This window comes from Taurulus bubalis (genome assembly GCF_910589615.1).
Source record: "Taurulus bubalis genome assembly, chromosome: 1".
NCBI classification, from domain to species: domain Eukaryota; kingdom Metazoa; phylum Chordata; class Actinopteri; order Perciformes; family Cottidae; genus Taurulus; species Taurulus bubalis.
In genome coordinates, this window is record NC_136589.1 from 36513017 (window position 1) to 36540982 (window position 27966).

The 27966-nt window shown below is 38.7% G+C and overlaps 1 protein-coding gene across 1 annotated transcript; it reads left to right on the forward strand.

Annotated features, from left to right (window-relative positions):
• Positions 1-1643: 1643 nt before the first annotated feature.
• Positions 1644-27961, forward strand: myripa (myosin VIIA and Rab interacting protein a; the record flags this gene model as incomplete). The annotated part of the gene is made up of 16 exons (XM_079237498.1): positions 1644-1753; positions 9672-9893; positions 11196-11332; positions 14511-14591; positions 16161-16258; positions 17749-17829; positions 17950-18005; positions 18456-18589; positions 18909-19282; positions 21904-23661; positions 24772-24828; positions 25424-25600; positions 26399-26560; positions 26719-26820; positions 26934-26994; positions 27424-27961. The coding sequence occupies 16 exons, from the start codon at positions 1644-1646 to the stop codon at positions 27441-27443; spliced, it is 3630 nt and encodes a 1209-aa protein (XP_079093624.1). The 3' UTR covers positions 27444-27961.
• Positions 27962-27966: the final 5 nt, after the last annotated feature.

Genomic DNA, 27966 nt, shown 5'->3' on the forward strand with positions numbered 1-27966 from the left:
TTATACGCTATGCGCATGTTTTCTGTTAGAAATATTAAATACGTCATCACAACAAATACGTCTTTTTTTTCTTCTTCTCTCACTTGTTTACTCAAACTCTCATCACTTCCATGACACCTAATTCCTTGTTCCCAGCAGAGAAACACTGGAAGTAGACCCGGATCAGGCTTTATCCTGCTTTACTCTCAGAAACCGGGACAGGGTGCACGAATCAGACCCGCTGCAGGGAAACCTTTCCTCAACCAAAGAACGAGGAAAGATTGTAAAAAGAGCGGTTTTGGTAGTGACTATTTCTTTGGGGAGATCTCTCATAAATCGGACGAGGAGTAAACTACTTGCTGTCGTGTTTCCCTTCTTTTCTGTGGCCGTGGAGGTGCACCGGTGGTCAGTTTCATCCAGCCAGAGACGGACCGAGAGATCGGTGAGTTGTTTTGTGACTCTTGTCAAAACTAAATATTAAATACGCAAAACCTTCTTTTTTTTAAAAATGACGTATACTGTTTGTTGTCAGCAGCTTGAACCAACATTATTATTTCGAGGAAATTGTGTCTGTGACCATGAATAAAAGTCTCTTAACTATGTTATTTATCCCAGTTTGAATACTTTGCCATTTCCCAGAAACATAGTTATCATAGCATATACAGTGCAAAAGTTCTCATTGATGTGACAGTTAGTATAAAGATGAACAGTAAGGCTTTTACTAGTGTGTTTTGTTTCATCTTTAACTGCTTTCCTCTTCAGCTGATCTCCACATCAACATTCACCCTGATCTGCTGTCATGTCAGCTTCAATCCTAGAACAATGGGCCTCAACTTGTCTGACAGAAAGAGATTTTCCTCCTCAGGAATGCTAAAGCTGAAAGTCCCAACTCCTGCTTGGTGTTAATACCCCTGATTTACTTGAGTAAGTGGCTTGTAGGACGTCAAAATGAGTTTTAAGTGCTTGTGGACTCTGTGCTCTATTTATTATATAAACCAGGAGGTTTTACATGCGTATGAGGTGCCGGGATAAATGCATATACTACATTTAAAACTGTTTATGCAACAGATGTGTTTATGTGTATTCACTAGTATACTTGCAGGAAGCTTTCTAATTAGTCAGTAGGACTCTGAAAGGGCACTTTACTACAATTATGACAATATTTAACCTTATGGGTTAAGTTTAGAACTTTTTAAAAATATGAACATAATTTAATGTTTAATATTCCACAATATATTACCATGTAGTGAAATAAAAAAGGTGCTTAAATCCTTCATGAAGTTGACCATGTTCAGTGTTTGTTTGAAACTGTTTCTGAGAGACGTTGAATCCACTCTATGCTTGGTTTCGGATGCTGCAGTTGTAGTAATGCAGTTGAGTACAAATTTAATATTTCCCTCTGAATTGTAGTCAATCAGAAGTATAAGGTATCAGAAATGGAAATACTTAAGTGAAGTACAAGTACTTCAACATTTAACTCAACTACAGATCTTATGTAAATGTACTTTGATACTTTCTACCACTGATTATTAATATTATACCATGCACTTGTCTACCAATACCCCATTTCACTGTCATTGTCTGCTCTGATTGGTGTTATCTTCTTCCTGATTCACATTGTTGTCTTCTTTAGATGATAGCAACAAGCCTGAGGTGGGTAAGCGATGGGCAGGAAGTTGGATCTGTCGGGGCTGTCGGACAACGAGGCGGAGCATGTGCTGCAGGTGGTGCAGAGGGACATGAGGCTCCGCAAGAAGGAGGAGCAGCGCCTCAGGTTAGTTCTGACCTACACGAAGACTTTAGCTGCACATACAACTGCAAGTGTCCTTTGGGTCAGTGGTGGAGGACATATTCAGGTTTTATTTACCTAAGTAACAATACCACAGTGTAGAAATACACTATTACAAGTAAAAGTCCATGCATTAAAACTTAAATAATAATCATACCTACTACTTAAGTAAATGTACATAGCTATATGTCACAGCTGTTTATAGAAACTACATACAAACTTTACATAAGACAGCCTTTGATCTTGTTCAAAACTGCTCTCATAAAATTTCCAATTAACAATGGATTTATAATGTATAGTTATAAACACAGATAATTATCATTATAGTTATAATTAATTATAATATATATATATATATATATATATATATATATATATATATATATATATATATATATATATATATATATATATATATATATAATTACACTACCTGCTCAACACTAAGCAACAGACAGATACCGTTAATAACTAGCTTGTGAACACTTTGGAGCATTTAGCAGCTAACGAGACAGATATTTCCTTCAGGAGTTGGTGGAAATCCAAAAACAGAGCTTCAAGAGAGAGAATATTTGTTTGACTCTCATTCATCAGACAGACACAAAGTATCCAAATATAATAACTGCTTGTTATGGTTTAAAATGTAAAATATTTGTTTGAGTTCCTGAAATCTGCAATTTTTGTTGGGCAGTGGAAACGAGTTGCGAACACATCATTGACATATCTGTTTAATATAAGTCAAATATTCACACACTTGTAGTTCTGTTTTTGGTCTCCACTGACTCCTGAAGGAAATATCTGTTTCTTTAGCTGTTAAATGCTGAACTATGTTCACCAGCTCGTGGCTAACTGTCTTTCTTCTGTTTGGTGCTGAGCAGGTAGAGTACTGATGAGAACAGCTGCCTGCTGCGGATGACAGTGACACTATTGGAGCAATAAGAGTGAACCAAAACCATAAACTGAGGGAGAGGACAGCTAAACAATGAGCTGAAACTCACTATGAAGCTTCACAAAGCTGAGAGGAGCTACATACTCAAGTGATTATTATCTACGTTTATCAATTTGAGCAATCCTTTTTACAGTGATTACAACCGCAGTTCATCAGGTTTTAGATAAACTCAAACAACTTTTTCGTGGACAAGAGATAAATGACATCTGAATAATAACAAAATAAAATATATTGTAAAAGCAATATACATTCACATTGTGCAGACCTCATCGTGCATTCCAGGCATTTTTAGAGCTGCGGGTGTTTCCCATCCTGTCTTTCTGGACAGGAAGTGGCTGCCCTTTCCTGTTGTACTCGGACTGGCTCCTTCAAAACCTCGAACCTTCAGATCCCAAGCACAACATGTATGAACAAAAAGATGGAATAATAAGCCAATTGGGTTTGATCTGCGCCTCTGGTTTATTTCTACCTCAGGGAGAAAGAGAGGGGTACATAATAGTGGAAAAATGATTTGTCTGCTTGTCAGAGGTTATAAATAACATAGTCATGTCAATTTCTCATGACTCTGTTTATCTCCTTGTACTTCATTATGCTTACATAATATTGTCCCTCCGTGTACCTTATCAGAAAGACTCTCAGCCATCGGGGAAACCCAACAATAACAAATTGGACCAAACATGCAAGATAAACTGAATGGCTGTAATTTCCTCAAGATATCCAACACTAAATTCAGCCGTAAGTTAAATACAGTGCAAGTTCTGTGGAGTTTTAGACATTTAGTACCGGCATAGAGCTATTTTCTGTGAGCCCTTGTTTTGTTTTCTCGCGCACGCCAACAAGGATGCACATGCATGCACACAGTGATGTGATGCACAGCTCTGCAAGTGGTTTCACACTGACCTGCAGGCATCAGTAATGAACCAATAAAATGAAACTATATGCAAAAAAGACAGGAGGAGGAAGAAGAATGCAAGTTTGTCAACATGTAAATACAGGATTTAAAATTAGCATTCAACAGGTTTGGCCTAAAGCATTTTACTGTTGCAGATGGTTGAGCTCAAGCTAATGATTCTGTAACTTTAACTTTAGATATTGTTAAGTAGATTTGTCCCGGTCACAATATATATTTGGGATGCCTTTAGGTTAATTTTACTTCTTTGGGCCTTAAATAATTATTTTAATCGAACCAACTTGAGGAATTGGAGGGAAAATGTCTCTTTAGTGGAACTCCTAGACATCTGAATTGTGTCCAGAGGCCCCAACCAGGTAGTGTTTGCGTTTTATAAGCTCTTCATATGTATTTTATTATTTTAAATTCTTGAGCTACACTTAAAAAAAGTCCAATATTTGCTTCTGAAATGGAGAAGTACCTCATTTGTTGTACATTACAACAAAATCTCAACTGTGTAAATCTAGCTCTAAATGAGTTGGTTACTGTTGTAACTTGGCGGTTTGACAGTGTGACGTTAAGTGGTGAGCTTTCTACCTTTTCTGACTACAAGTGTGTTGAGCAATGAGGGTGCCTACTTACAGCTACTCTTGTTGTTGTTTACTGTACCTGATCATTAGACTCATGCTGACATTTGGCTTCAAAGAGGACACCTCTATACATAATATTGATATTTTCTTTATTTGTGAAGAAGCCAATAAGGCCTATTTTAGATTTAACTTGCTAAATGGTCTCAAACACATTCATACCACATCTCCTCTTCAACATAAGAACATTGAAACATGAGCTCTTGTACCATTTTCAGATATCGAAGAGTGAAATCCCTCTCGTCATGCAGGTTGTACACGGCTCTCAAGTTTTCAAGTGGGCTTCGACTCCATGCATCCGGCTTTTCAATTTATTTTACTGACAGCCCTCTGAGATGAGAGCCTGGAGCCTTTCTGAATGTCAAACATCGATGCGTGATAGACAGGGGAGTTGAAGATTAGAGGAGAATACAGATGAGTGAATATAGTGTTCAATTGTTCACCCTCCCTCCTTCTCTGCATGAGCCTGTTGACTGGGCTCACCTGACTCCGTGGACCTAATATTGTAAAGGTGTCTGTGAAGAATAACGGAAATATCACACACCCATTTATAAATTAACTGTTGTTGCCAGAGTATAACTACCGCAGATAATAGTACTTTCTAGTTTAGGATGAGATTCATCTACCAGCCAACAGGGGGAGTGTTGAGCAGAGAAAAAGCTTTTATGCCCAACAGTGAACATGAAACAATGTTTTTTGCTAATGTAGGTTATTATAACTAAAGACGATTTTAAACGCACCTACTTGGTGTGTGTGCACATTTAATATAATCTGTATCCACAGTAATCCATTGTAATCCTGTTTTAAAATGGTGAAGACACAACAATACTTGGTTCTTATAATCTGTGAAATTCGGCAAAACTTGTAGTTACACGTATGCATATGCATAAATTTCCCTTCATACACATCTTGTATCCAGTTTCTGATACACACACACACACACACACACACACACACACACACACACACACACACACACACACACACACACACACACACACACACACACTTCATTAGTTTCAGTTACCGGTGTACCAATAAACAATTAAGTGTATAGGCTTTATGATATTCCTGAGAACAACTTAGACAACAACTTAGTTAGATTCAAGAAATATCTATTCAGTAGCAGACTGGCATCGTTGTGGGTATGAATTGGGTTTAAAATGTAGCGATCTCGATGTGGCACACACGTCAGACTGTGTATCTTAAGTCTTACTGCAGAATAACAAGTTCTCAGGAACAAGCCACCAGAGCCGCTTCGCTGCCGCTGCACCTGACGACGATTTGGGGATTGTTGGCATGTGTCCTGTAGCGTCATCAGCCACACACACTGCACACACACTGCACCATGCTGAGCCTTAGCGTGGATGTTTATCCTGGCTGATTGAGAGAGGAAGTCTGTGGAAGTGAAGTTGTGTTCAGTGTTACAGGAAGGTGAAAGCCTCAGTTAAATTCAGAAAATGAATGATGGTTTAATCTGTTTCCTTAATCCTTTGCAATCATTTACCTACATTACTCATCAATTAATATGCTGAGTGTGCAAGTTAAATATGGCTGTTACAAAGATAAGCTTATATTAAGCTAAAATTAAATTATTTGGATGTGTAGTCCTATTGTTAAACTACTAAAAAACACATTTTAGTAGAATTTGGTTATCGCACAAAATGCAATAAATATAACAGTATATACTCTAGTAAACGATATGACGGAAAAGGAACAGGCAGACACATAGTACTTCTGCCTATCCTGTAGTCTTATTAGTTAAGCTACCCCATGTGGAATAACCACATATAATAGCAGTTCTTTTAAAAACTAAAATTTATGTTATCATTTTTCCATAATTGAACTCTTATGAATATGAATAAAAACAGCCCGATAAACCAACTTCATTATCCGTTTTGTTTTTCACAGTGTGTTTTATTGGATTTCATTAAAGCATTTTCATATCATATTTGTATTTAGCACATTTATAATGTATTTTTTTCATAATCCCATCTTTTATTATATGGTCATTTACTGAATCTGTGTGTCATATTTTTGATAATTAATCAAATAAATCTTTATAGACCTGGAGAAATGCTTTTTTCGACTTTTTATTGAAGAATTAAAACCTATTAAATAAGTAATTGCAATAGGATTCAGCTGATTAACAAAACAAAATACAAAGGGTGGCTGTCTGGCCAAAATGTGTCTCAGCCACTAATCATCAAAATAAAGAATCTAAGTCCATCTTACTTATCCTCTGCAAGCGATTACATTTGATTAAAACAAAATTATTGTCTAGACTCATATAACCAAAGTTACTATCAGATGTACATTGAACTGAAGTCTCAGTTTCCTTGTTTCTACCGTTCAAAAGCACCACATTCAATGTATTTTCATATATTATGTAAAATAAACATGACAATCTTTAAACGGAAGAAATATAAACAAATCCACACAAATGCAACCACACATTAGTAGATGTCACCTCATCTTATTGTGAAAAAACAGACTGCTTTTGAGGATTATTGCAGCTTTGTTCTCAAATTATGGCCGAAACTAGAAAGCTTCTCTAGACGAGGTTGTGCGAGGACAGAGTTACATGCATATTTGTGCTTGACACTCTACTATCTTGCATCACTGAGTATTTTAGCTGTAACTGTTTGTGGTCTGAGTTATTTATACCATCCAGTAAGCTTCAGTAATGGAGTGTGCGGCTGCAGGGACGGGGCAGCCTTCTCTCTGCCAGACTGGCATCTGAAGGTCACTGTTAAACATTTATAGACTGGAGTTACAGAACATGGGACCTCAAGGTTTTGTGCTAATGTTCGAGAAATGTAGCTCTCGAAACAGGACTTCTAAATCATTTAGTCTGGAGAGCCAACCCTGTCTCCTAGAAATTACATTCCTCCAAAACTAAAATGCATTCTCAATTACGTTTGGCTAGAAATGTATTTTCTCCCTGATTTACGTTTGTGTTTGATGTATTACAAATACGTTTCTAATCGTCCTTTTCATCTTTGCCGTTTGTTTTCTTGATTTCCTACAATGCTGTTATTAATTGTAAAAAGCGTACACTAGTCTTTATTATTTATCTATTACTATAGTTTTCTAGTAAATGTGTCAATGTAATTCCTGTATATTTTGTATCGCCTGCGCATTATGATGGCATTAGGTGTGCTCTTAAGAAGTAATGTATTGGGAAAAGCCTTGTTGCAGCTGAGACGATTAATCCATTAGTCAACAAAATAAACGATTTTGATAACTTATATATACTTGATAACGTTTTTAGCAAACATGCCCAAAATTTCGCTCGGATGTGATTTTCTTTTCTTTTTATTTCTGGTTTTAAAACTTTTTGGACAAAGTAATTTAAAGATGTCGACTTGGGCTTTTGGGAAATTGGGAGGATAATCTAAGTTCACTACTTTCTGACATTTTATGGATAACTGATAAAACTATTAATTTGATTGACAAAAAAGCAAAAAGAAGCAGGTTAATCAATAATCAAAATAACATAGTTACAGTCGTGAGTTATTTTGTCCGATTCTCATTCTTTAATATTTTCAGATTTGCAGTTTTGTGATTATCTGATGTGTATTACAGCCGCTTTGAGTAAGGCTGGGTGATATGGGCAAAATCTTCTATCGCGATATACGTCACATACCTCTAATAATATATATCATGATATAGCATGCTTTCTGGTAATTTGATAAATAGATAGAGAGATGGTTTTGTATACTCTTGTGTGAGTGAAATACTATATGAGTACTCTCATGCAAAAAAACAAATTTTCTGAGAATATACTGTAATATTTGACGTGGTTATCAACTTAGACAATATAATTGTATCTCACAACATGTTGATGTATGATTTTGATTCCATTGAAAGATGATACATTATCATATTGAATTATTGCACTGCCGTTTGATCAATTTTTTTGTTTTTTCTCTTACACTCTACGAAAGCTCATTAACAGGGTAATGAAGAATACATTTTTCTCTTTCCATTTTGAATTTCCGACATTTAAAACTGAAATGAAATGAACTTTAAAACCCACAGTGGCTGTTTTCTTTCCTCCGCCTCTGTCCTCGTGTTGTCAGACTCCATTAGTTTCTCGCCGTAATCGTGCATCTATAAATGATTCAGTAATGGCTGATGCTCCTGCAGTCCTGATGTGAAAATAATGGATTTTTTGTGACACTTTCCATCTTGCACTACTTATACTAGACTAGTTTTCATTTGTCTCTCGTCTGCCTTTGTCCATCTTGTTTTCCTACTGTAATGTCTTATTCCATCATCTTTAGCCCCCATGTTGCACCGGTTTGAGATGTAATGGGACTTTTCGTGTGTGTTCGCCTAACCTTTGTTCTTGTGTTTTTTTGCAAGCGATATGCAGAGAAACTAGCAATATCATAAGTAAATACATGTAAGCATATAGTTTCAGGAGATTTGTTGCAAAAGCAATGTTTTGCTCCGTCTACTCGATTCTTCTCAGCTGATCATAATTCTTTAAAAATACAGAAATACATGTGATGTTATTTGTAAACTTTAATATTCTGCTTTTAAATCCATTGGTGGTAGAAGTACTAAGATCATTTACTTAAGTAAAAATAGTAATACCAAACTGTGTGGAAATACTGAGTAAAATAGTGAGTAGTAAAATAAAAGAACAAACATCTTGGGAACCTTGTATTTCCCAAAACAGTCGTTTTCCAAAGTGCACAAAAGGTCAAAAATACTCCAACATGACCAGCATGGAAGAGAAGTCCTTAAGTCTTTTTTTTAAATTGTATTTAATCATATTTAATTGCATAATAACTGGGCAAGAAATCATGCCATATGATGGAATGCTTCAGATCAGCCACTAAATGGACCTCGAGCTATAATAAATGTTTCTGTTACTCTGCACTCTGTTACTCTGAGGCAGAAAAGCTGCTGGGAGGAGAACACACTGATCCTCCTGCGTTAACCTTTACATGAGCACAGCAGGCGGCGTTTAAACAGTCAATCAAGACATTTATGAACGCAAATTGCACTTTTAATGAGAGCTCTGCTGGCATTTCACCACCACAGAATGAATAATGTACATTAAGGGAGCTATTGCAGCTTTTTTCAATCATCATTTACCATTTAAATTATGTCTAGAACATGAATACAATTAAACCACTTTAATTCCTGCTCCATTTTCTAAAGGGAGGCAAAAGATCAGTGTGACTGTTGTGTGTTTATGTGCACTTCATGTCCTCATTGTGATAATCATCCTATTTGACTCAATACACCAACAGAGAGGGACTAATATTGTACCCCCCCTCCCTCTGATTTTGTATAACTCTGTCTCTCTCACACACATTCCTGGTTTCCCCTCTCTCTCTCTCTCTCTCTCTCTCTCTCTCTCTCTCTCTCTCTCTCTCTCTCTCTCCCCCTCCTCCACAGTGAACTGAAGCAGGAGCTGGACGAGGAGGGCAGTCGCTGCCTCCTGCTGTCGCGGCGGAGTTGCTTCAACCAGCGCTGCTGCATCCGCTGCTGCTCGCCCTTCACCTTCCTGCTCAACCCCAAGCGCCAGTGCCACGACTGCCACTACAACGTCTGCAAAGCCTGCCGCGTCTACAACAAGCAGGACAAAGCCTGGCTCTGCTCCGCCTGCCAGAAGACCAGGTAGGGTGGAGCGCTGGTGGTTGTAGTAGTGATCCAGATGTTGTGTGTGTGTCAAGTTCATGAGGCTGAGTTTAGTGATGGGAGGCTAAGTGACGTCAAAGGTTATTAAGCTCGTACTGTACCGCTGGAGACATGGATTTGGTGTTTATTACTCACAACATAGTCACAGAACAGGGTCAAGTCTTCCGCTGGCGGAAATGTTTGGACTTTAGTATTTGGAATCACTAGTCGGTGGTGTTGGAAGACGTGTGGCAACAATGTATGTGCAAAGGCAATTTTCTCTTTTACTAGAATTGTCTTTTTTTTTTGTTGAATTCAGTTTCTCAGCTTCATGTTACAGAAGGACTATGATGCCCCATACAGCGGATTTCAAATGGTTCGCTGTATTTCTGCATAGCTTTGGTCTGTCACGAAATTTGGTGATAGAGCCCAGATGTGACATGTTTATTTCATGGAATCTCCTGTGGTTTATTCATAGCAAAACCTTTTGGATGAATTGATAGATGTGTACGATTACATTTATGTTTTTGGTAAAAACATATGGTGTCTCAAAAACAACATTACTGCTATCTGATACTGCTATCTGCTGACATTTGTATCTCCTTCTTTCCGAGAGAGAATGAAAATGACATGGATAAAAAATTAACTTTGTTATATTAGTGGCCTTCCTTAGGGATGTCTGCAGATGTGTCTGCAGACATTTTTCGTTAATCAGTCTTCTGACTGCAGGCATCAAATATCTCAAAATGGCATTAATTGCCCTGATTAATCAAATATGTGGCAGATTTTGTCTGATCGGTCATACTGTCTACTCAGTGTGTGCATTTGCAACCCTGATAAATACCCAGAATCACAAAATGGTTTTGAGGAAACATTAATTTCCCTATTAATTAAGCAGGTGATAGTCGGAACAAAACATTAATAAAAATGTTGTGACAATAATAAATATAAACACTGTAAACAGACTAGGACAGCTGTTATACCTTACATGGGTTTACAGAATATGCAGTGAAGTAGAGACAAATTCTAGTTAAGATGCAAAGCTTATAAATAACGTATTAAAACATATCACATGCCACATATCCTGCTTTACTTCTCACTGCTTTTATAATCCATAAACTAATTCGGAAATGTCTCTAAGATGATCTTCTGCCAAATTTCTCATTGGAAGTGAATTGGAAAGCTACAGCGGTTTAATACCCATAAATGTATCATTGGCATATAATATCACCAAGTATGACACTTGTTACGTATCCATAGTGAATATATAGTTACCTTCATGTCTGCTTGTGTGTCTCTCAGGTTGTTGAAGACACAGTCACTGGAGTGGTTCTACACTGATGTGAAGACTCGCTACAAGAGGTTCGGCAGCGCCAAAGTGCTGAAAACCCTTTACCGGAAGCACTTGGTGGAGCACAGCACGCTTTCGGAGCTCACTGGTAAACCCCTCTGTTTGTCAGCGTTGTGTTAGAACTCATTTAATTTGTGATATGTCTTATGTGAACAAAGCTCTAAAAACCCACGTCTACCTGCTCAGTTAGCGACCAGCTGCTAAAAGCTCCACTGTGTTTAAAGCTAAAAAGACAGATTCTTTGCAGGGTTGGTGGAGAGCAAAACGGAGCTAAAAGGGGAGTAAATATTGGACTTGCATTCATCAGCTGGCCAGAAGCACAACTTCAAATGAATGCTAATATTGCACTGTTTGCAGGATAGGCGACTGTTAGCTAGCTAAACTCTGTAAATACCATAGACTGTATATAAGAGGACGTATAATCGTGATGTCACCAATTGGTTTGTTGACTGCCGTTATGAAGACTTGAGTTCACTAATTTGGCCAATGCCATATTGAATAAGACTTTAAACTAGCGAGTGAGAAGTATACAGGGTCATTTTCTCATAGACTTTTATGCAATCAAACTTATTATTGCAACCGGAGGAGTTGAATGAAAGTTTTAAGAAACTTCCACATTGGCTTTACTTATCAGGACCGGAGGTTGCCGACAGGTACAACAATAATAATAAAAAGAAATAGTGAATTTGCCACGAATGATTATCGTTTAATTTGTCCCTTATTTTTAAATTGAGTGTGACAGTTATTTTTGAATTTGGAAATAATAGTACCTAAACATGTCCTCAAATCTTACTATTTTTCCCCCTCAATTTAAACATGTTTTTAAATTAATATTCTTAATAATTATGTTTCATCAGTGACAGTAAAAAATGAGATGCAAGATACTAAAGCCTATATTCTCACTGACATTTAATAATCTCAGAGTAGTGTGTTTCTTTAACAGCTTAATGTGGAGCGTGGAGCGCAAACACACAGGGTTAGGAGCTCTGCTGGAGCCAGCCATGCTGACAATGTATTCATACTACTATACAGGGCTCTGAACAGTTCACCCAGCAGCATATGCTCCGGCATGTTCGGGAGCGTTACAGGCGCTGGCGTGCATCTCCGGGCCATTACTTCAGCGACTCTGATCTGATTGAACAGACAAGGGATTTCAGAGAATTATGAGTGTGTTGTGGAGGAGAGGTCGCTGGCTGCAGATGATGCAGCGCTCTGACCCCTCTGGGAGGAGGCCTGATGTGTGCTGGCATCAGGCCACCGCTCAGCGTCTCTTTCTGGTTTACCGTTTTCATTCTCCGCTCGCACGCGCACACACACTGTATCATACCGTTGAATTTGTTCATGACTGGAAATTGCATTTAATCAACTGTCAAATCTGCATCTGCATCGTCTGACTCGTGGAAAGCTCTACTGATGTAACTTTGCATAAGAAACAATGTGAGCTGCATGAAAATAATCAGAATTAATAGAGCTGACATGTGTAACCTAAAGGCTATGAATAGAGGCATCGCCATGTGTCAGATTTGTGTCTCAGTGAAACATTTCCCCCATGAGCCACACTGACCGGCTACACTGCTCAGAGATATTCTTGTCTAAAGAGTAATGCTGAATAACAAAGTGACCCTGAGGAAGAGAACACACGCATACAGACAGCTAACATTATTTAATGCTCATTTTACATGCAGTATATAAAAGTACAGACATCAAGAGAAATATTAAAATCAGTCAGAAGTCAAAATGATGCTAATTTTAAGTCCAAAACATGGATATACATTATATTGTTGGGTATTAATCAATGTCAGCTTCTTCCTTACCAGTTTCCTCTTTTAATGTTTTATTTAGACAATATACATTTATATTACAGCCTCGCTAGCAGCTCTGTGAGGCTGTTCTTAGTCACAGTAGCGCTTTGAGTTAAATATTGCCGCCTACACGACGATCACAGGAGCAATGTTTACATGCTGTTTAGCAAGTATAATGTTTCCCATGTTCACCATTTGAATTTAGCGTGTAAGCATGCTAATTGTGTCTTTCAAAGATTTACATTTGGAGTGTGTTGTATGGCTGACATTACATCACATGCTGTCATGCTCTTGATAGAATTTGGTTCAAAAGAATATTTTTTATTATATTAATTGCTTTTGCTACAATATGATCCCCAATTTTCAATTGTCTTGAGAGTTTTTGGTAAGAATTTAAATCTACAGTATCAAGAATGATTTATTCTACATTTATATTTATACACATCACATTAGTATTACGTTTCAATGAATAAACATCAAACTGTAACAAACATACACACCTGTATGGAGCCAAAGAGTCTCATGTTGCCTTCAGGGTGACACTGACCTTAGCTGCTCATTGGTCATGAGTCTTCTTTTTTTATGACCCTGTGCTGCGGCCAAATGTGTCCCAACTCATTGGATGTTACAGCACAGACGTCTGCACACACACACACACGCAAACATATGGGGTCACAGAAAGAAAGTCCATGCTGCAGCACCTACAATACATAATGTTCTCTTTATTTACAGGATACATCACCTCAGTGAACTCATGCTTGCTTGTAGTGTTTTTAGCAATGAAAGAGTGTTTACGGCATTTAAAAAAAAAATCTACAGTTCACATCACTTAGTCCAAGTCCTCTGTTTTCCTCTTAAAATGATTGGAAGTGACCCTGTGTACTTGACTGTACCTCTGAACCAGCGCCACAGATCAGGTTGTCTGGTAATACCTCATGTGAGGCCGTTCTAATGCACTTATATAACCACATATGGCTTAATTGTGGACGAGCTCACAGTATGAGAAACTATCTGCAGTGTGACTGAACTCTGCTGCTCTGTCACCAAGTCATGTAGTTAAACTATCAAACCTTTGTATTTAAGTACATGGTTCATGGCGTCAAAACATGTTAAGGTCTAAAAACACAGATCCCACGACATTACCTCTGTCTTGTGAGGTAACAGTTGCCTATTTCTCTTGAGTACCCTGGCTTAAATCCAAAATAGCATGAATAACACATGCAAAGCAAGTATCACCATTTCTACAATTGTTCTGTTATTAGTCACCACATACTGTTAATAGCTGATGCACGAAATTGATACAATATGCTACATCAACTACACACATAAAAGTGAACAATCACAATTCATTTATCTGTTTTGTTTAATGTCCAAAATGATTTGAAAAATGCCAGAATGACATATGTGTGTGTGTGTGTGTGTGTGTGTGTGTGTGTGTGTGTGTGTGTGTGTGTGTGCATGCAGAGGGCAGCGCCTACGAGGATAGTATCTGCACTGAGGGCAGCTTCTGTGGGAGTGACTCAACCTTCTACAGACAAACGCAAGGTGCAGATTTGTTTTATAATGACTTCACTAATCCTTTAATAATCTTTTTTAATCTGTTTTCCTACATTTTGTATCTTCTTGTAACATGTCCATACAACTAGAACTACTTCAGTTATAATCCCACTATACATACTTCTACATACTTTCAGTTAACATGTGTTTATGTGCCGCATTTCTAATGAATTGTACGCCGAATAGCAGAAGAAAGAAAATAAACGCTACAAGCCTAAAGTTAATCTTGAGAAAAAGGCTTTTTTTTCTCATTTCCCAGATAAATGTATCCTATGTGAATAGCCAACTCAGGTTTTGCTTATTATTATATAATTATACAGTATATACTACAACTATATCACATACCACAGTAGTAGTAATAGTAGCTCTTTAATAGAGTCCTTCAAGCAATTATAGTAATAATGTAGCAAGGAACGTAATCATAGTTGTAGTGGCACTGAATTAAATTATTAAAGCAAGAGTTAGACGTTTTGGGGAAATATTAGCTTTCTTGCTGAGTTTTTTTTTACAGGTGAGTGACGGCGCTCTTATGTGTACGGTAAATATGAAATTACAGCCAGGAGATGGTTAGCTTTGTTCTTTGGAAAGGTAATATCTGGTTCATCGGCTCAACATTGAGGTTAAATAAGATACATATTAATTAGTGAGCTTTTTTTTGAGCAGCTAATTGTGGGATTTTGTTACGTTGATCAGAGCCAAGCGTGCCGTTTCCCCCCCGTTTGCAGTGTTGGTGCTAAACTAAGCTAACGATCGTCATATTAAATGGGCAGTTCAGAGTGTTACTGATCTTCTCGTGTGACTCATATATCCCAAAATGTTAAACTGATCTGTGAAACTAGATTTTGACACAGGTTCCCTCGACAAGACCGGGCCTCAAGATTGAGGTAAAAGATCTGTGAAATGCAGGAGTTAATGTAAAACCCTTTCCATGTCGGTTTATATGAACTAGTTTCAGTGAACGGCCCATCTTCCGGGTCCCGGGGCAGTTGCATTACATTTTATTTAGCTGACGCTTTTATCCAAAGTGGCTTACATTTTTGTTCTATACAGCAATGGGGAGCAATTTGGGGTTAAGTGTCTTGCTTAAAGACACATCGACATGGACTAGCGGAGCCAGGGCTCGAACCACCAATCCTCTGATTGAAAGACAGGCATGCTAACCACTGTCGCCCTACTTGGCCAGTTGGTAATTCAGCCTTGTAATAGCGAGAGCTTAATTCAATCTCCATAAGAGATCCTCTGTGGCCACATTATCCAGTTCAAGTTTTTTTTTTGTGGTCATTCATTGTAATCCTCTCAGGAATCCATAAACTCATATTTTATCGCAGCTGCCATGAATAAAATGCTGCACAGCAGATGAAACAACGGAGAGAAGCATTTTGATCTTGTTTCTTGTTGTAATCTTTTGACGTGTGTTCAGTCTGTTCTGCTCTCTGGTTTGCTGTCCCGACTTCTCCTCACTCTCCTGGTTTAAAATTGTGCAATTACGCCTTATGTTAATGATTTTAATTCTAATTTAAGGTTCATAATAAGTGATTCTTGTTTCTTTGTGTTCAGAGCACAGCATAGCAGAGACGATCACTGTGGCCTTGCGGGTGGCAGAGGACGCCATAGATGAGGCCATTTCAAAGGCTGAGTTTGACACGGCCAGTCAGGTTATTTGTTTTATTCACATCTCATAAATAGTAATGTATTGGTGGATTGCTTGTATACACACACTGTCTTTCACTTGTTCCAAAAACTGTTTAATTTGTTTAATTAAATAATTAATTCGCTACCGTGCACTATAATGACCTTTTTTCTGTAAATTTTCTGACAGTGACGTGTTGTTTTTGTTCATTGGTCTGCAGTCCATGTACTTTGATAAGTATCCTCTGCAGTCTTCCTTAATCTGAAATCTCTGCTTTTTTATTCTCAGATTTAAATCAGATTATGAAAAAAAACATCTAGATTATGCTGCAATCCAAAGGACGGTTTAATACTACAGCATACCACAACACCAGGGTCATTGTTCGGCCAACAATACACATTGGCCTTATTGAACAAGAATAAGTTATGCTTATTTCACTATTTAGGATCACTTTTCTAACACATAATTAATTTAAATTAAATTATTTTAAGGTGCTCTTTGTTTAACAACCTGAAAACACTTCCCTGTTTCACAAGAGACACTATTGATATGATAAACTTTCTATCAAACATTGATTTTGTTAAAGATCAGGCTCCCCTCGTCTCCTTAAATGTTGAAGGTTCGTACACTAATATCCCACATGAGGGAGACTTCATGGCACACGAATGATCCAATCGTGTGTCAAAGTGAACGGCCCTCAAGGGCCCAAGTGGTCAAGGTGCTCCAGAGTATCTGTTTTAAGCGACTATTTCTCGTTTAGAAAGTCATAGTTAAAAGTAGAGACATTGTAAATGCTTCAAAATTGCAGAACAAAAGCACAACATCTAATAAACACAGACTTATTATTAGGCATCTAAGCAAAACCCATTGACTTCAAGACAAGGGAACCGGAAATGCAAAAAATGCAAAAAAATCGATAAAGACACTGTACAAAAAGCAGTGAGACACCGAATGACTAAAAGCAGACACCGAATGACTAAAAGGAGACACCGAATGACTACACAAAGACACTGAATGACTACACAAAGACACTGAATGACTACACAAATGCACTGAATGACTAAAAAGAGACACTGAATAACTACAAAGAGACACCAAATGAGTACAAAAAGGTACTGAATGACTACAAAGAAACACGCAACTCCTATTACAATGAATTACTTGTCTTGGTTTATACTTCATAATTTGATCCAAGGTGGCTAAAGAAGTGTAATGCATGTCTTTTACTTAGTGTCCACAACTTCAATACATTCTTCAAATATGTTTTACTGCAGAACTAACTGTAAAGAATCCCAAAGTACATTTCTGGTTCTGCAGCAATCTTTCAGAATACCGCTGTATGTTAAAAAATAATGCTTCTCACTAATCTGTGAAAGTACCCCAAAGCTTTTGAACTGAGAGCAGTAAATATGTGTATTTAAAGTGTGTGTTTAGAGGAGTAATCAGCTCATAGAATGCATTTGTGAGCATGTGGTGTCGAGTAGTTTTCTTATTTCTGTTTTTTTTGTTGACCAGGAGAAGCAGAATGAGGCTCACTATCTGCGGGAGCACAGAGGAGAGCTCGTTGAGGAACTGTCAAAAACTATTGTGCACAAAGTAAGAAAAGTAGCACATGTTGTATCGTGTGTGATTAGGTTGATTTACTGTCTGAAAAGCAATCGTGTAATACTCGTGTAATACCAGCTGATGTTCTCTCTCTCTCTCTCTCACTCTTAGATTATTAGTAGGAGGAAAACTTTGACTGAGATGAGGGCAGAATATGACCAGGACTGGCCACTTGAACACAACACTGACCTTCATCATCATCATCATCATCATCATCATCAGTCTGACTGTGATCAAGCATCCAGCTCCCTTAAGCACCAACCAGATGTCTGGGTAAAATAATCACAGTCACTTCATATTTCTGTACAATAAATGTCAAAGGCCATGGTGAAGAAATCGTGTTGAAAAGTTAATTTACTCAAGTACTGATGAAGTAGCTGGCAACCTTTTTGGCTTGAGATAATACAAACATTTTAAATGTCAGAGTTCAGACCAGGGTTACTTCTAGTAATCTGAAACTAAAACAACAATAACCAGTAAAAAGGTGCGATGTGCTGGCCTCCGCTGGTCGACATGAAGAGTCCGGTATCAGACCTGTTGTCTTTACTTCATTGCCGTCATCCCGACCGTGACGCAGCAATCAATCATTTGTATTTGTCATCTCTCTTCTCTCAGAGGTCCCACACTGCCTTCTCCCTGTTGGACAATGAGCCTTCAGGTCTGATACCGGACTCTTCACAGGCGCTAAAGAAGGACGGAGGTGTGTCAGCCATGTCAACCCGTAAGAGTGTTGAACGGCTGGACAACACTGGTAAGATCTTTAACTGGTTCTTTGCAACCCACCAGTCGTCATTGTTTTGGTTAGCTACCTTTGCACATTAAATCAATTGAATTAACTATTATCATGGAAAAGTTCACTTGATTGATAGCACGTGATATTGATATAATAGTCAATGTCAGCTATTAGCTACCTCATCCACCGTTTTGTTGTTGTTGTTGTTGTTTATGTTGCTGCATAATACGATATTTTACTGGTGTGTGTGTGTGTGTGTGTGTGTGTGTGTGTGTGTGTGTGTGTGTGTGTGTGTGTGTGTGTGTGTGTGTGTGTGTGTGTGTGCGCGTGCGCTAAGGTGTGTACGGAGGTGTGTCCTCGGTGCTGAAGAGCCCAGACGGGAACTGGATGGCCCTGCAGAGCACCCAGCTGTCGCGTCCCAGCCTGCTGACCAGGAGGAAGAGCCTGGTCTTCAGTGCCTTGGAGAGAGAGTCTGAAGTGGTGTCCGCCTATGAAGGCATGGGCTCTGACAACGAAGCCAAACCCGAGCACAGCGCCCGCGTCAGGACACCGTCCCCGCTGACGGGCAGCAGAGAAGATCTGTTTTCAGACCCTGAGGGGAACTGGAAGCCTAAGAAACCTCTGCTGGCTCGTTTTAAGAGGAAGGTGCCCACAGAGATCGGGCGCCCTTCAGCCTCCTGCAGGACCAGCATCATCGACGTGAACTTTAATGTGGAAGGAGCCAAAGAGGAGAAAAAGGAGGCGGCCAAGCCAGATACGGGAAAAGTCCGAAAATCCCGGAAGAAAAGGAGGAGCAAAAAAGAGTTGTCGTCTTCGGTGCTGGTAAGAAATAAAAACTACAAACTGACGAGATGAAATAAGATGAAAGATCTCTGCCAATTCTGGTACTTTAATTCATTATTTTCTGCAATTAATTAGTTTCACTTGTTAATGTAAAGCGTATTTGTCTCCATCAAGTTTTTATGCTTAAGTTGAATTTAGGCTCTATAATTATATTGTGTTCAGCAGGCACATGCACAGACATTTTGGGGGGCAGGTGCTCAAACCAAAAAAAAGGGAACCCATCGCCAAAATTATTTATGACATTGAAAATAATAATAAATAAATAAATAAGAAACACAGTAGCATATTTTGAACATATATTTATTTGTGTTAACAAACTAACTAAAATTATCAAATTGAATAAATAAATGAATAACAGGCAACTTTCCGTTTCCGCTCCTGACCAGGCACAACAATAGGTATAGGAATGTTGAGAGCCTCTGCCTAAGGGCGTAGGATTGCATAGGTCCATAGGGACTAGTCACAACCAAAGTTTGGGAAAGTCACAATTGTCCCCATCAATACGAAAAAAATATCTTGCACAATTCAATACATTTGAAAACATATTTGTATTATTATTTATACTATGTTCATCGCCCAGAAGAGAGAGAAAAAAACATTTCCATGTTTTCCAATGTGCCTTCGAGCCTGCGAGACAAGATGCTGTCATTTAATTGGCTGAAGTGGCGAGTCAGAAACACTACGCGATTCTTGACATGCAGAAAGAGATGCAGTGCAGGTTGAGGAAGCGGGGTCGGCAACCCGCGACTCCGGAGCCGCAAACTCCACTACTGCTGCTGGTTCTGTGGCAGCTCATGAGACACTGAGGCGTCCGCTAGTAAAAACGGATCCGTCCTCCTCCGTTTGCGGTGATCTAAAAGTCCGTAGTGAGGACGCTCAGTGTGAACGAATCAAAAGATTTAAAAATAAAATAAAATATAAACCTGCTACCTTGTGGTTCAAGGACGAGCACCCTACCAGATTAGCCAGAAATATTGATAGGACTTTGCTCCGCATAGTTTTGTGTACTCTCATAGTCAACACATGGCAGTATTTTTTTTCTCCTCTTTATAAGAGTTTGATAGTTATGAAAAAATAGCAATACAATGTCAATAATTGTCTTTATTCTTGTTCTATGATTTCATAAATACAACAAACTATAGTTTGTGTATATATAATATGACTATATATACAACTTTATAAGCTGTGATCAAATAGCTTTTGCGGCTCCAGACATATTTTTTGGGTGGAAAAAGGGGGGTCCCTATCAATGCTGAGACCAAACCTACACCCTTGCCTCTGCCTTCTCTGACGCACCATGAAATATCTCGGCAAACTTCTCCTCAGACCTCAATGCTTGTATTGTGTGAATTACACCCTCAATTAGCTTGTAGGCTGTGGAGTGGTCCAGGCTTCATTCTTGCAGAGTGTTTGATGCAAGAGCAGTGACTTCAAATGCCGGGGTGCTGATTTCCATGCAGAGGATGAATGCCAAGTTAATCACATTTTTGTAATTTTTTTCTAGCTGTGAATTCTCGTGACATTTATAAACATAAATTCAACATACTTTCAAAATTGTCTAAACGGCATTCATACAACAACACAAAGAAGATGCCTGCCTGTATGTTTCTCCCTCTCTCCTCATTAGACATTACGTCAGTAAACAGCTGGACAAGGCTTTGAAATCACGGAGGAAGAGGAGGAGGAGGAGGAGGAGCGCGGCGGGGGCTTGTGAGCGCCGCAGAGCATGTCGGGGCGAAATTCTCACACAAGAACTCAAATAAATGCCCCGTCAAAACACATTTGGGGGGAATTGATGACCGAGAGAGTAATTTTTATTCTTAAATACTGATGAATGAAGAAAAAGGTGGGCTCCAGCAGAAGGGGCACTTTTCTCATCCAGGGCAAAAGGGCAGGTGCTTGAGCACTACTAAGGGTCTATCTGTGCACGTGCCTGGTGTTCAGTGTACTAACAGCAGCAGTAGAGCTGTTAAAATATGAATGCAGAGCAGCAAAATGTATCAAAATATGATAAAAAAGATATCAACAATTTTCATAATTGAATGATCGTTAAAGTTTAATCAAGCAGAAATGGACAATATTCTCTAGTTTGTTTCTCAATGTGCTGCTTTTGAATATTTTAAATACAAATATTTGTTTTAACACTTACATTTGTTGTGCATAGGCCTTGTTTGTAAAATGCTTCCTGAATTACAGAGAAATACAAAGATAACCTTATGGTTGATCAAATTGCTGCGTTTCCCCACATGTAAGAAAATGTAAGATGCCCGAATGAAGTATGGCTTCCTATAAGGTTTATACCACCTGCATATACCAGGAAAAAAGCATATTCTTAAATCTATTATTTCTTACCTTCACAGGAGTACAGGGAGAAAGACGACCATCCCCAACATTCGTCTGATGCGACCCCTGGCACTTTGAGCTCCGGAGCTACGACCCCTGAACTTTTTCACCTTGAGACCGACACCACGGGGCATGAAGCCAATCAGATGGAGGAGCAGCTCACGTTAAAACTACAACAGCTAGCAGGCAGCGTTTCTGACTCCTCAACCGAAGGAAGAGATGTTGATAAAGATGGACAGAGGGAGGAAAATAGTCAAGGAAGCAAGGACAGAGGGGAAGATGATGAGAAGCCGTGGAGGATGGAGATTGACTTGGATGAAGGAAGAACGGAGAAAGATGAAGTAGATGAAGAGATGAAATACAGATTATACAGGCTCATCGCACAGTCCAGACTCACCTACCTGTCGACTGATGATGACTTGGACAAAGATGGCCGGAGTGAAGGAGAATGGGAAGGAGACGAGGAGGAAAATATGGAGGCGGAAAAGACGGTCAGACTTACTTCTAAACTCTGTCGGCTGGAAAAAGAAGTCAGGGCAAACCAGTTCTCCTCCACAGAGGATGAGTTGGACAGAGTTGGCATCATGGATGAAGAGAAGAAGACTGGAGAGGAGGAGGAGCTGGTGTGCAGATTAGCTAATCAAGCTAACGCTACCCAATTTTCTTCTACTGAGGATGAGTTAGACCGAGCAGGCAGAGGTGAAGAGGGGGAGGAAGCGATAGACGAGGAGAATTTGTGGAAACGGCAGCCAGAAAAAGACGCCCAGGACGATCAGCTGCGCGATTTGGCCAGTCTAATTAGTGCTTCTCAGTTTTCTTCCACTGAGGATGAGCTGGATAGAGTCGGAGAGAATGAGGTGGAGGAGGAAATTAATGAAGGAATTGAGAGTGAGGAAGGAGTGGGAAAGAATTTGGATAGGAGAGAATCATTTGGAGACTTGGATGTAAATATGTTTGATTCAAGGGATGAAATCAAAACGGAGAGCTGTGATGAAGAAGTTGAAGATGTCCAACAAGAAAAAACAGAGGGAGAGGAAAAGAAAGATTGCATGGAGGAGAGAGTAACAGGTGAGGATGAAAGTATGGCAAAGTACAAAATATGTAAAGAAAAAGTAGAACTTTTGAAAGATGTGGCTAAAAAAGCAAACAAGAAAGGACAAGAGACGAAGTGGCCAGACAAACCGGAAGGAGGAGAGGGAAAGATTACAGGAGGCGAAGAGAGTCAGGATACAACAGCAGACAGCGATGAGGAAGATGCAGAATTCCACAGAATAATCAGCAGCATGTTGACGATGACTTTGGAGGACATGCAGATGGAGCCATTAAAGGATGAAGCTGCAGAAAATGGGAGCATAAGTAGAGAGCCAGAAGAAGTAGAGACAGGTGAGGATGTAAAGATTGAGGGAGAAGGTGGATTTGAGGTCAATGATCAACGTGCAAATGCTTCAGAGGAGACAGGAAGAGCAACAGAATTTCAAAGTCCAGGCGACAACGTAACGCTAGAGTCGGCTGTGAGAGGAAGACCAGGAGAAACTGTTTGTAAGCAAATTGGAATTCACATTTACAGACAAAAGGGAAGTGGAGATGCTACAGGCGCAAATGAAAATGAGCGGCAGGAAAAAGAAAGAGATGCACAAGAAAAAATACATTTAGAAATCAAAGAGGCACTCAAGGCGAAACAGACGTGTAAAAGACAAGAAATGGACGATGACAAACAAGAGGACAGAAAAGTTCCTCGTGAGTGGAACATGAAGGACACACAGGAAGGTGCTGCAGAGGGAGAGTGTGAAAATAAAGAAATGGATGAAAGTCTTGAAGAAACCAAAGAAGAAAATACAGATGATGTGGAGCAGAGCGAGTCTTCTCTTCAGGAGGGTTTACTGTCACCCGAGGAGATTCAAAATGTAAGAACTAAAATGCACATAGATTCATAATAAATGCAACATTACTGTTGGTGGCCAACAAATCGGATGCCGTTTCAATAACCGATATTCTCCACGTAGTCTGTTGTGATTATAGGATTAAGATTAGTCTGTGTAACTTTAAAAAATAACACATTCTTCCTCCAAGAAATTAAAAGTTTTCATTAGCAATAAAACGCACCATTGCATTTTACATCAATACAATGCATTTAATCCACTCCATTGTTCTATATATAGATTTGTCAATTGGCACCTGCTAGATGGTTTTGGTTTTAGAGCGTCAGTCTCTCCCTGTTGCATCCTCATATTTCAACAACCACACACATATAATAATAATATAAGGCATAATATATTATTTAAGAATAAAGGCAAAAAAAACCTTTGGGTCATGTTGCAACATGTAAATGTTTGCGTCAGATGACCAGTTAGATTTTTTTTATTTTTATGTAATATTTCTGTGAAAATGTTCTCCTTTCAGAGAGGTAAAGCAAATGCATGAGTCTGAAATGCATTTTTATGTAACTGGAATCCAGCTCATGTTGTCGCATATCAATTAATGCACTCAACATTCCTTAATTTGTGATTGTAGACATTTGGGGGATTTATTGGCAGAAATTGAATATAATATTCATAACTAACTCTCAGTGTGAACCTATCACATAACATCTGACTGACTTTATCATTGGTCAATGGTGAGCAAGAGGACGTCATGATATGTCCTGCATTATTATGAGTCATCAAAGACATCTCACGGCATTCATCAGCAAATAGATTTTGTATGGATTTTGCGCAGTTGTCCACTCAGGAGAAATCTAGTTAGTGGCTGTTGAGTTAAGATTATTTTGTTTATGAATGAATTCGTGATACACGTTTCATCTCCATGATCATTTTTAAAATGACCCATCATCTTGTAATTACCAAAGTGCTCAGATAGAGTTACAGGCCCGCTTGAAAGGAAACATTACATCTGAGTAACTCTTTATAAACGGTTGTTGGCAATGTAACAAACTACTAATCTCCTCTGCTTGGTGCTGTTCTTCGTTTTCCCGGTCTGTCCTGTCTCCTCCTCTTCTGTGGTTCTCTCTGCTGTAGGGTAGAGATATGGAGCTTTACAAAACAATAAAGGTTATATCAACTCTGCTGGAGCAGGTGAGAACTGGTTTTGCTTGAGGAATGCAGCGTGTGGCGATGATTGCAGATTTAGGAAGCAAGTGTCCTTCATTTGCACTTTGTCACTCACATTTTCTTCTCTTATTGCATGCATGCATCTCATTCCATAACTTTTTTTTCAGTTTTATTCTCTCTCTGATGTTTTCCAGGCCCATGTTGGCCACCTGTGTATTATCCAAACAGGCCACCCCTTCACATAGAGTGAAAATTATAGCTTGAGTTTGGACGTCATTTAAAGCAATAATGCACTTTAGAGTTTTCCTCTTTTTTCACACTTTGTTATTTGTTATAGTGTCATCTAATAAACTGACACCAGGACGTCCACAACATCCACATCACAAACCCTATATGTAATGAATTATGAACAACAGGTCTTTATTCAGCTCTACACAATTTACATATAATTATTCATGATTGGCAAAAGGAAGGTAAACCACCAGCCACGGATTTTGAGATGATTACACAAATCAGTTCAAATGAAATGTACCTGCCTGTGTGTGTGTGTGTGTGTGTGTGTGTGTGTGTGTGTGTGTGTGTGTGTGTGTGTGTGTGTGTGTGTGTGTGTGTGTTGTAGAGGTACTCGGTAGTGTCTCTGTGCAGCATCACCACCGAGGTCCTGAAGGTGCTGAACGCCACTGAAGAGCTGCTGCTGCTGCAGGGAGGAGATGGACCCCGACTCTCCAGCACGTCGCTGCCCCCCAACACGGATCCAAAGAAACTGGATCAACAGTTCTCGAGACTGGAGGAGAACGTAAGTGTGGCTTTTTATTATCTATATTTGTTTCATTCACTGCACATATGTCACTGTTTGATGTTTTTATTTGCTGTTTTCAATGTGCAGTAGTATTACTGTAGTGTACTACAAGTATTAGATTACTGGTCTCCTAGTACTATACTACAGCCCAGTTCTACATTTTAACAGTATTGGAATGTAACCAAGTATCTTTCCTCAAGTTTAAATGTTATAGTGTGTTAAAAAATAGTTATGGAAATATCAAAGTATAGTATATCATAAAATGTAATTTACAATGTCTTAAACATGTAATGTGTATTTCTAAATAATAAAACAGCTAAAAACAAAACTGAACAAAAGTAAATGGTAAAGAAAATTTACTTTTGTTCAGCTTTGTATAAATGTGTCAATTTCAAAGTCAGAGTACAAACATGCTGGAATACTTATGTAATTATTGTAACATCTTAATATACGTACAGTAAATACATGAATCAGGATGTACGGAATATATAATACAGCGGGTAAAGTTTATATTTGACAGTGATACATATTACAAAAATATAATGTAATTTGACTGATGCTAAATGTTATTCAAGGTGACGGCCTAATACCGATTGAAACCAAGCTATAAAATTTGATTTGAGTTTTTAAGTCCCTGTGGAAATGAATACATGCATCACTGGGTATGTCAGTCAAAGTCATGCTTAGGTTTCAGTTGACTTCCCTGTAACAATACCACTTCCAACAGGTTTACGTTATCAGTTAAAATGACCAAGTTTAGAAGTTAATTCGGTTGTTGAACTGGACATGCTGCAGGTGTACGTGGCAGCGGGTGAGGTGTACGGTCTGGAGGTGGAGCTGGGTGACCTGGAGGAGTGTGCTCGGGGCGTCTGCAGCGCCACGTCTGACATGGAGCTGTCCTTCCTGGAAGAGCAGGTAGCATCAGCAGCTGCTAAGGTTCAACAGTCTGAGCTGCAGGTGAGTTGAAACTAGATATGCATTTTATAGCTGAAAATGGAATATTAAGAAAGTGCTCTGCTGCTTTATGTTGGGCCTGCATTTCTGGAAGCTGTGTGATGAATTCATAAAAACAAAGATTGCCCTTCAAGGTACCGTGTTACTTGTTTCTGCTCCAGATTTGCGACATCTCGGCCAGAATTGCTGCTCTGAAGAGTGCAGGCCTCAATGTGGACACACAACAGTCACGCTTAACAAAGAACAAGACCATTCCAATTATGGTACCTGTATACGTTAATATAAATCACATCATAATAGTGTAACTGCCACAACCTTATGTCAAACACGATCATAAAAAAAAAAATCCTAAAGTTTCACATGCGTCTTGTTGCAGCCCGTCACTGTGGAGTCATCAAGGCAGCTGAGGAGGCGATTACCTGCACCACCAGTGAAAGGTAAGAAGCACACACCGGCCCAATTATATGCAACACCTGTAGCGTAGACAGTGCATTATACAGTTTTTGCAGAAAATAGAAACAAAGGATATATGAACATACTTAACTTGTTTACACTAACAGGAAATCAAACTCCACTAAAGGTTGTAATGGCTATGTTTTCTTAATTAGCCATATTAACTCATAACCTCATAGATTAAATGTATAGCATTGTTTTGATTTGACTTAGTGATCTTTGGAGATATGAAGTGGTAGTGAAGTAAATGGAAGCTACTTTAACGAAACAAAGTGCATTCAATTTGCACATATTGACCATTCAAAAGGAAGTGCTTTTTGACTGACGATTGAGTATCTTATTTTAAACCAGTACCTCAGATCACAAATACATGCATATGTTTCTTTCCTACATCGTGTTTGATTCTGTTTCAGGAGACAAGGAGGAAACCTAAAGGTCCAGGTCCTATGCAGTATCTTCAACATGAAGTGCCTTGACCCTGAAACTCTGCAGCCTACAGGCCAGTTTTAAGTGATCCATTCATTTGCCTTAATTACATTTAAACATGCCTCAAATAATACTGGACAGTAGCACTGTTGTGTCATCTTGTAAAGTGCAGTAGCTAAAACTATTATGTTTTGAAAATGTATGAGCAGTTAAATCCTCAGCTCACTGAAAAATCTGTAACGTTTGAGCTTTTGTAATTCACCAAAAGTGAGATGAAATAATTAAATTATAGTATGTCTTCAAAAAAATAATATTTTTAACTATACTTTTTATAGACTATTGTAACATCATTACTTGTCCATTTAACTTGCTGATGAACAAAGTTATATAAATACATGCAGTTTTTACTGCTCTATCCTAATATACGGGGAATAAAAATATAGCATGTTAAAAACTAATACTTGTATTTTTTCCATGGATGTTTGTAATGATGACGTGTACAGCAAAATAATCAGTAAATGTCATATCTG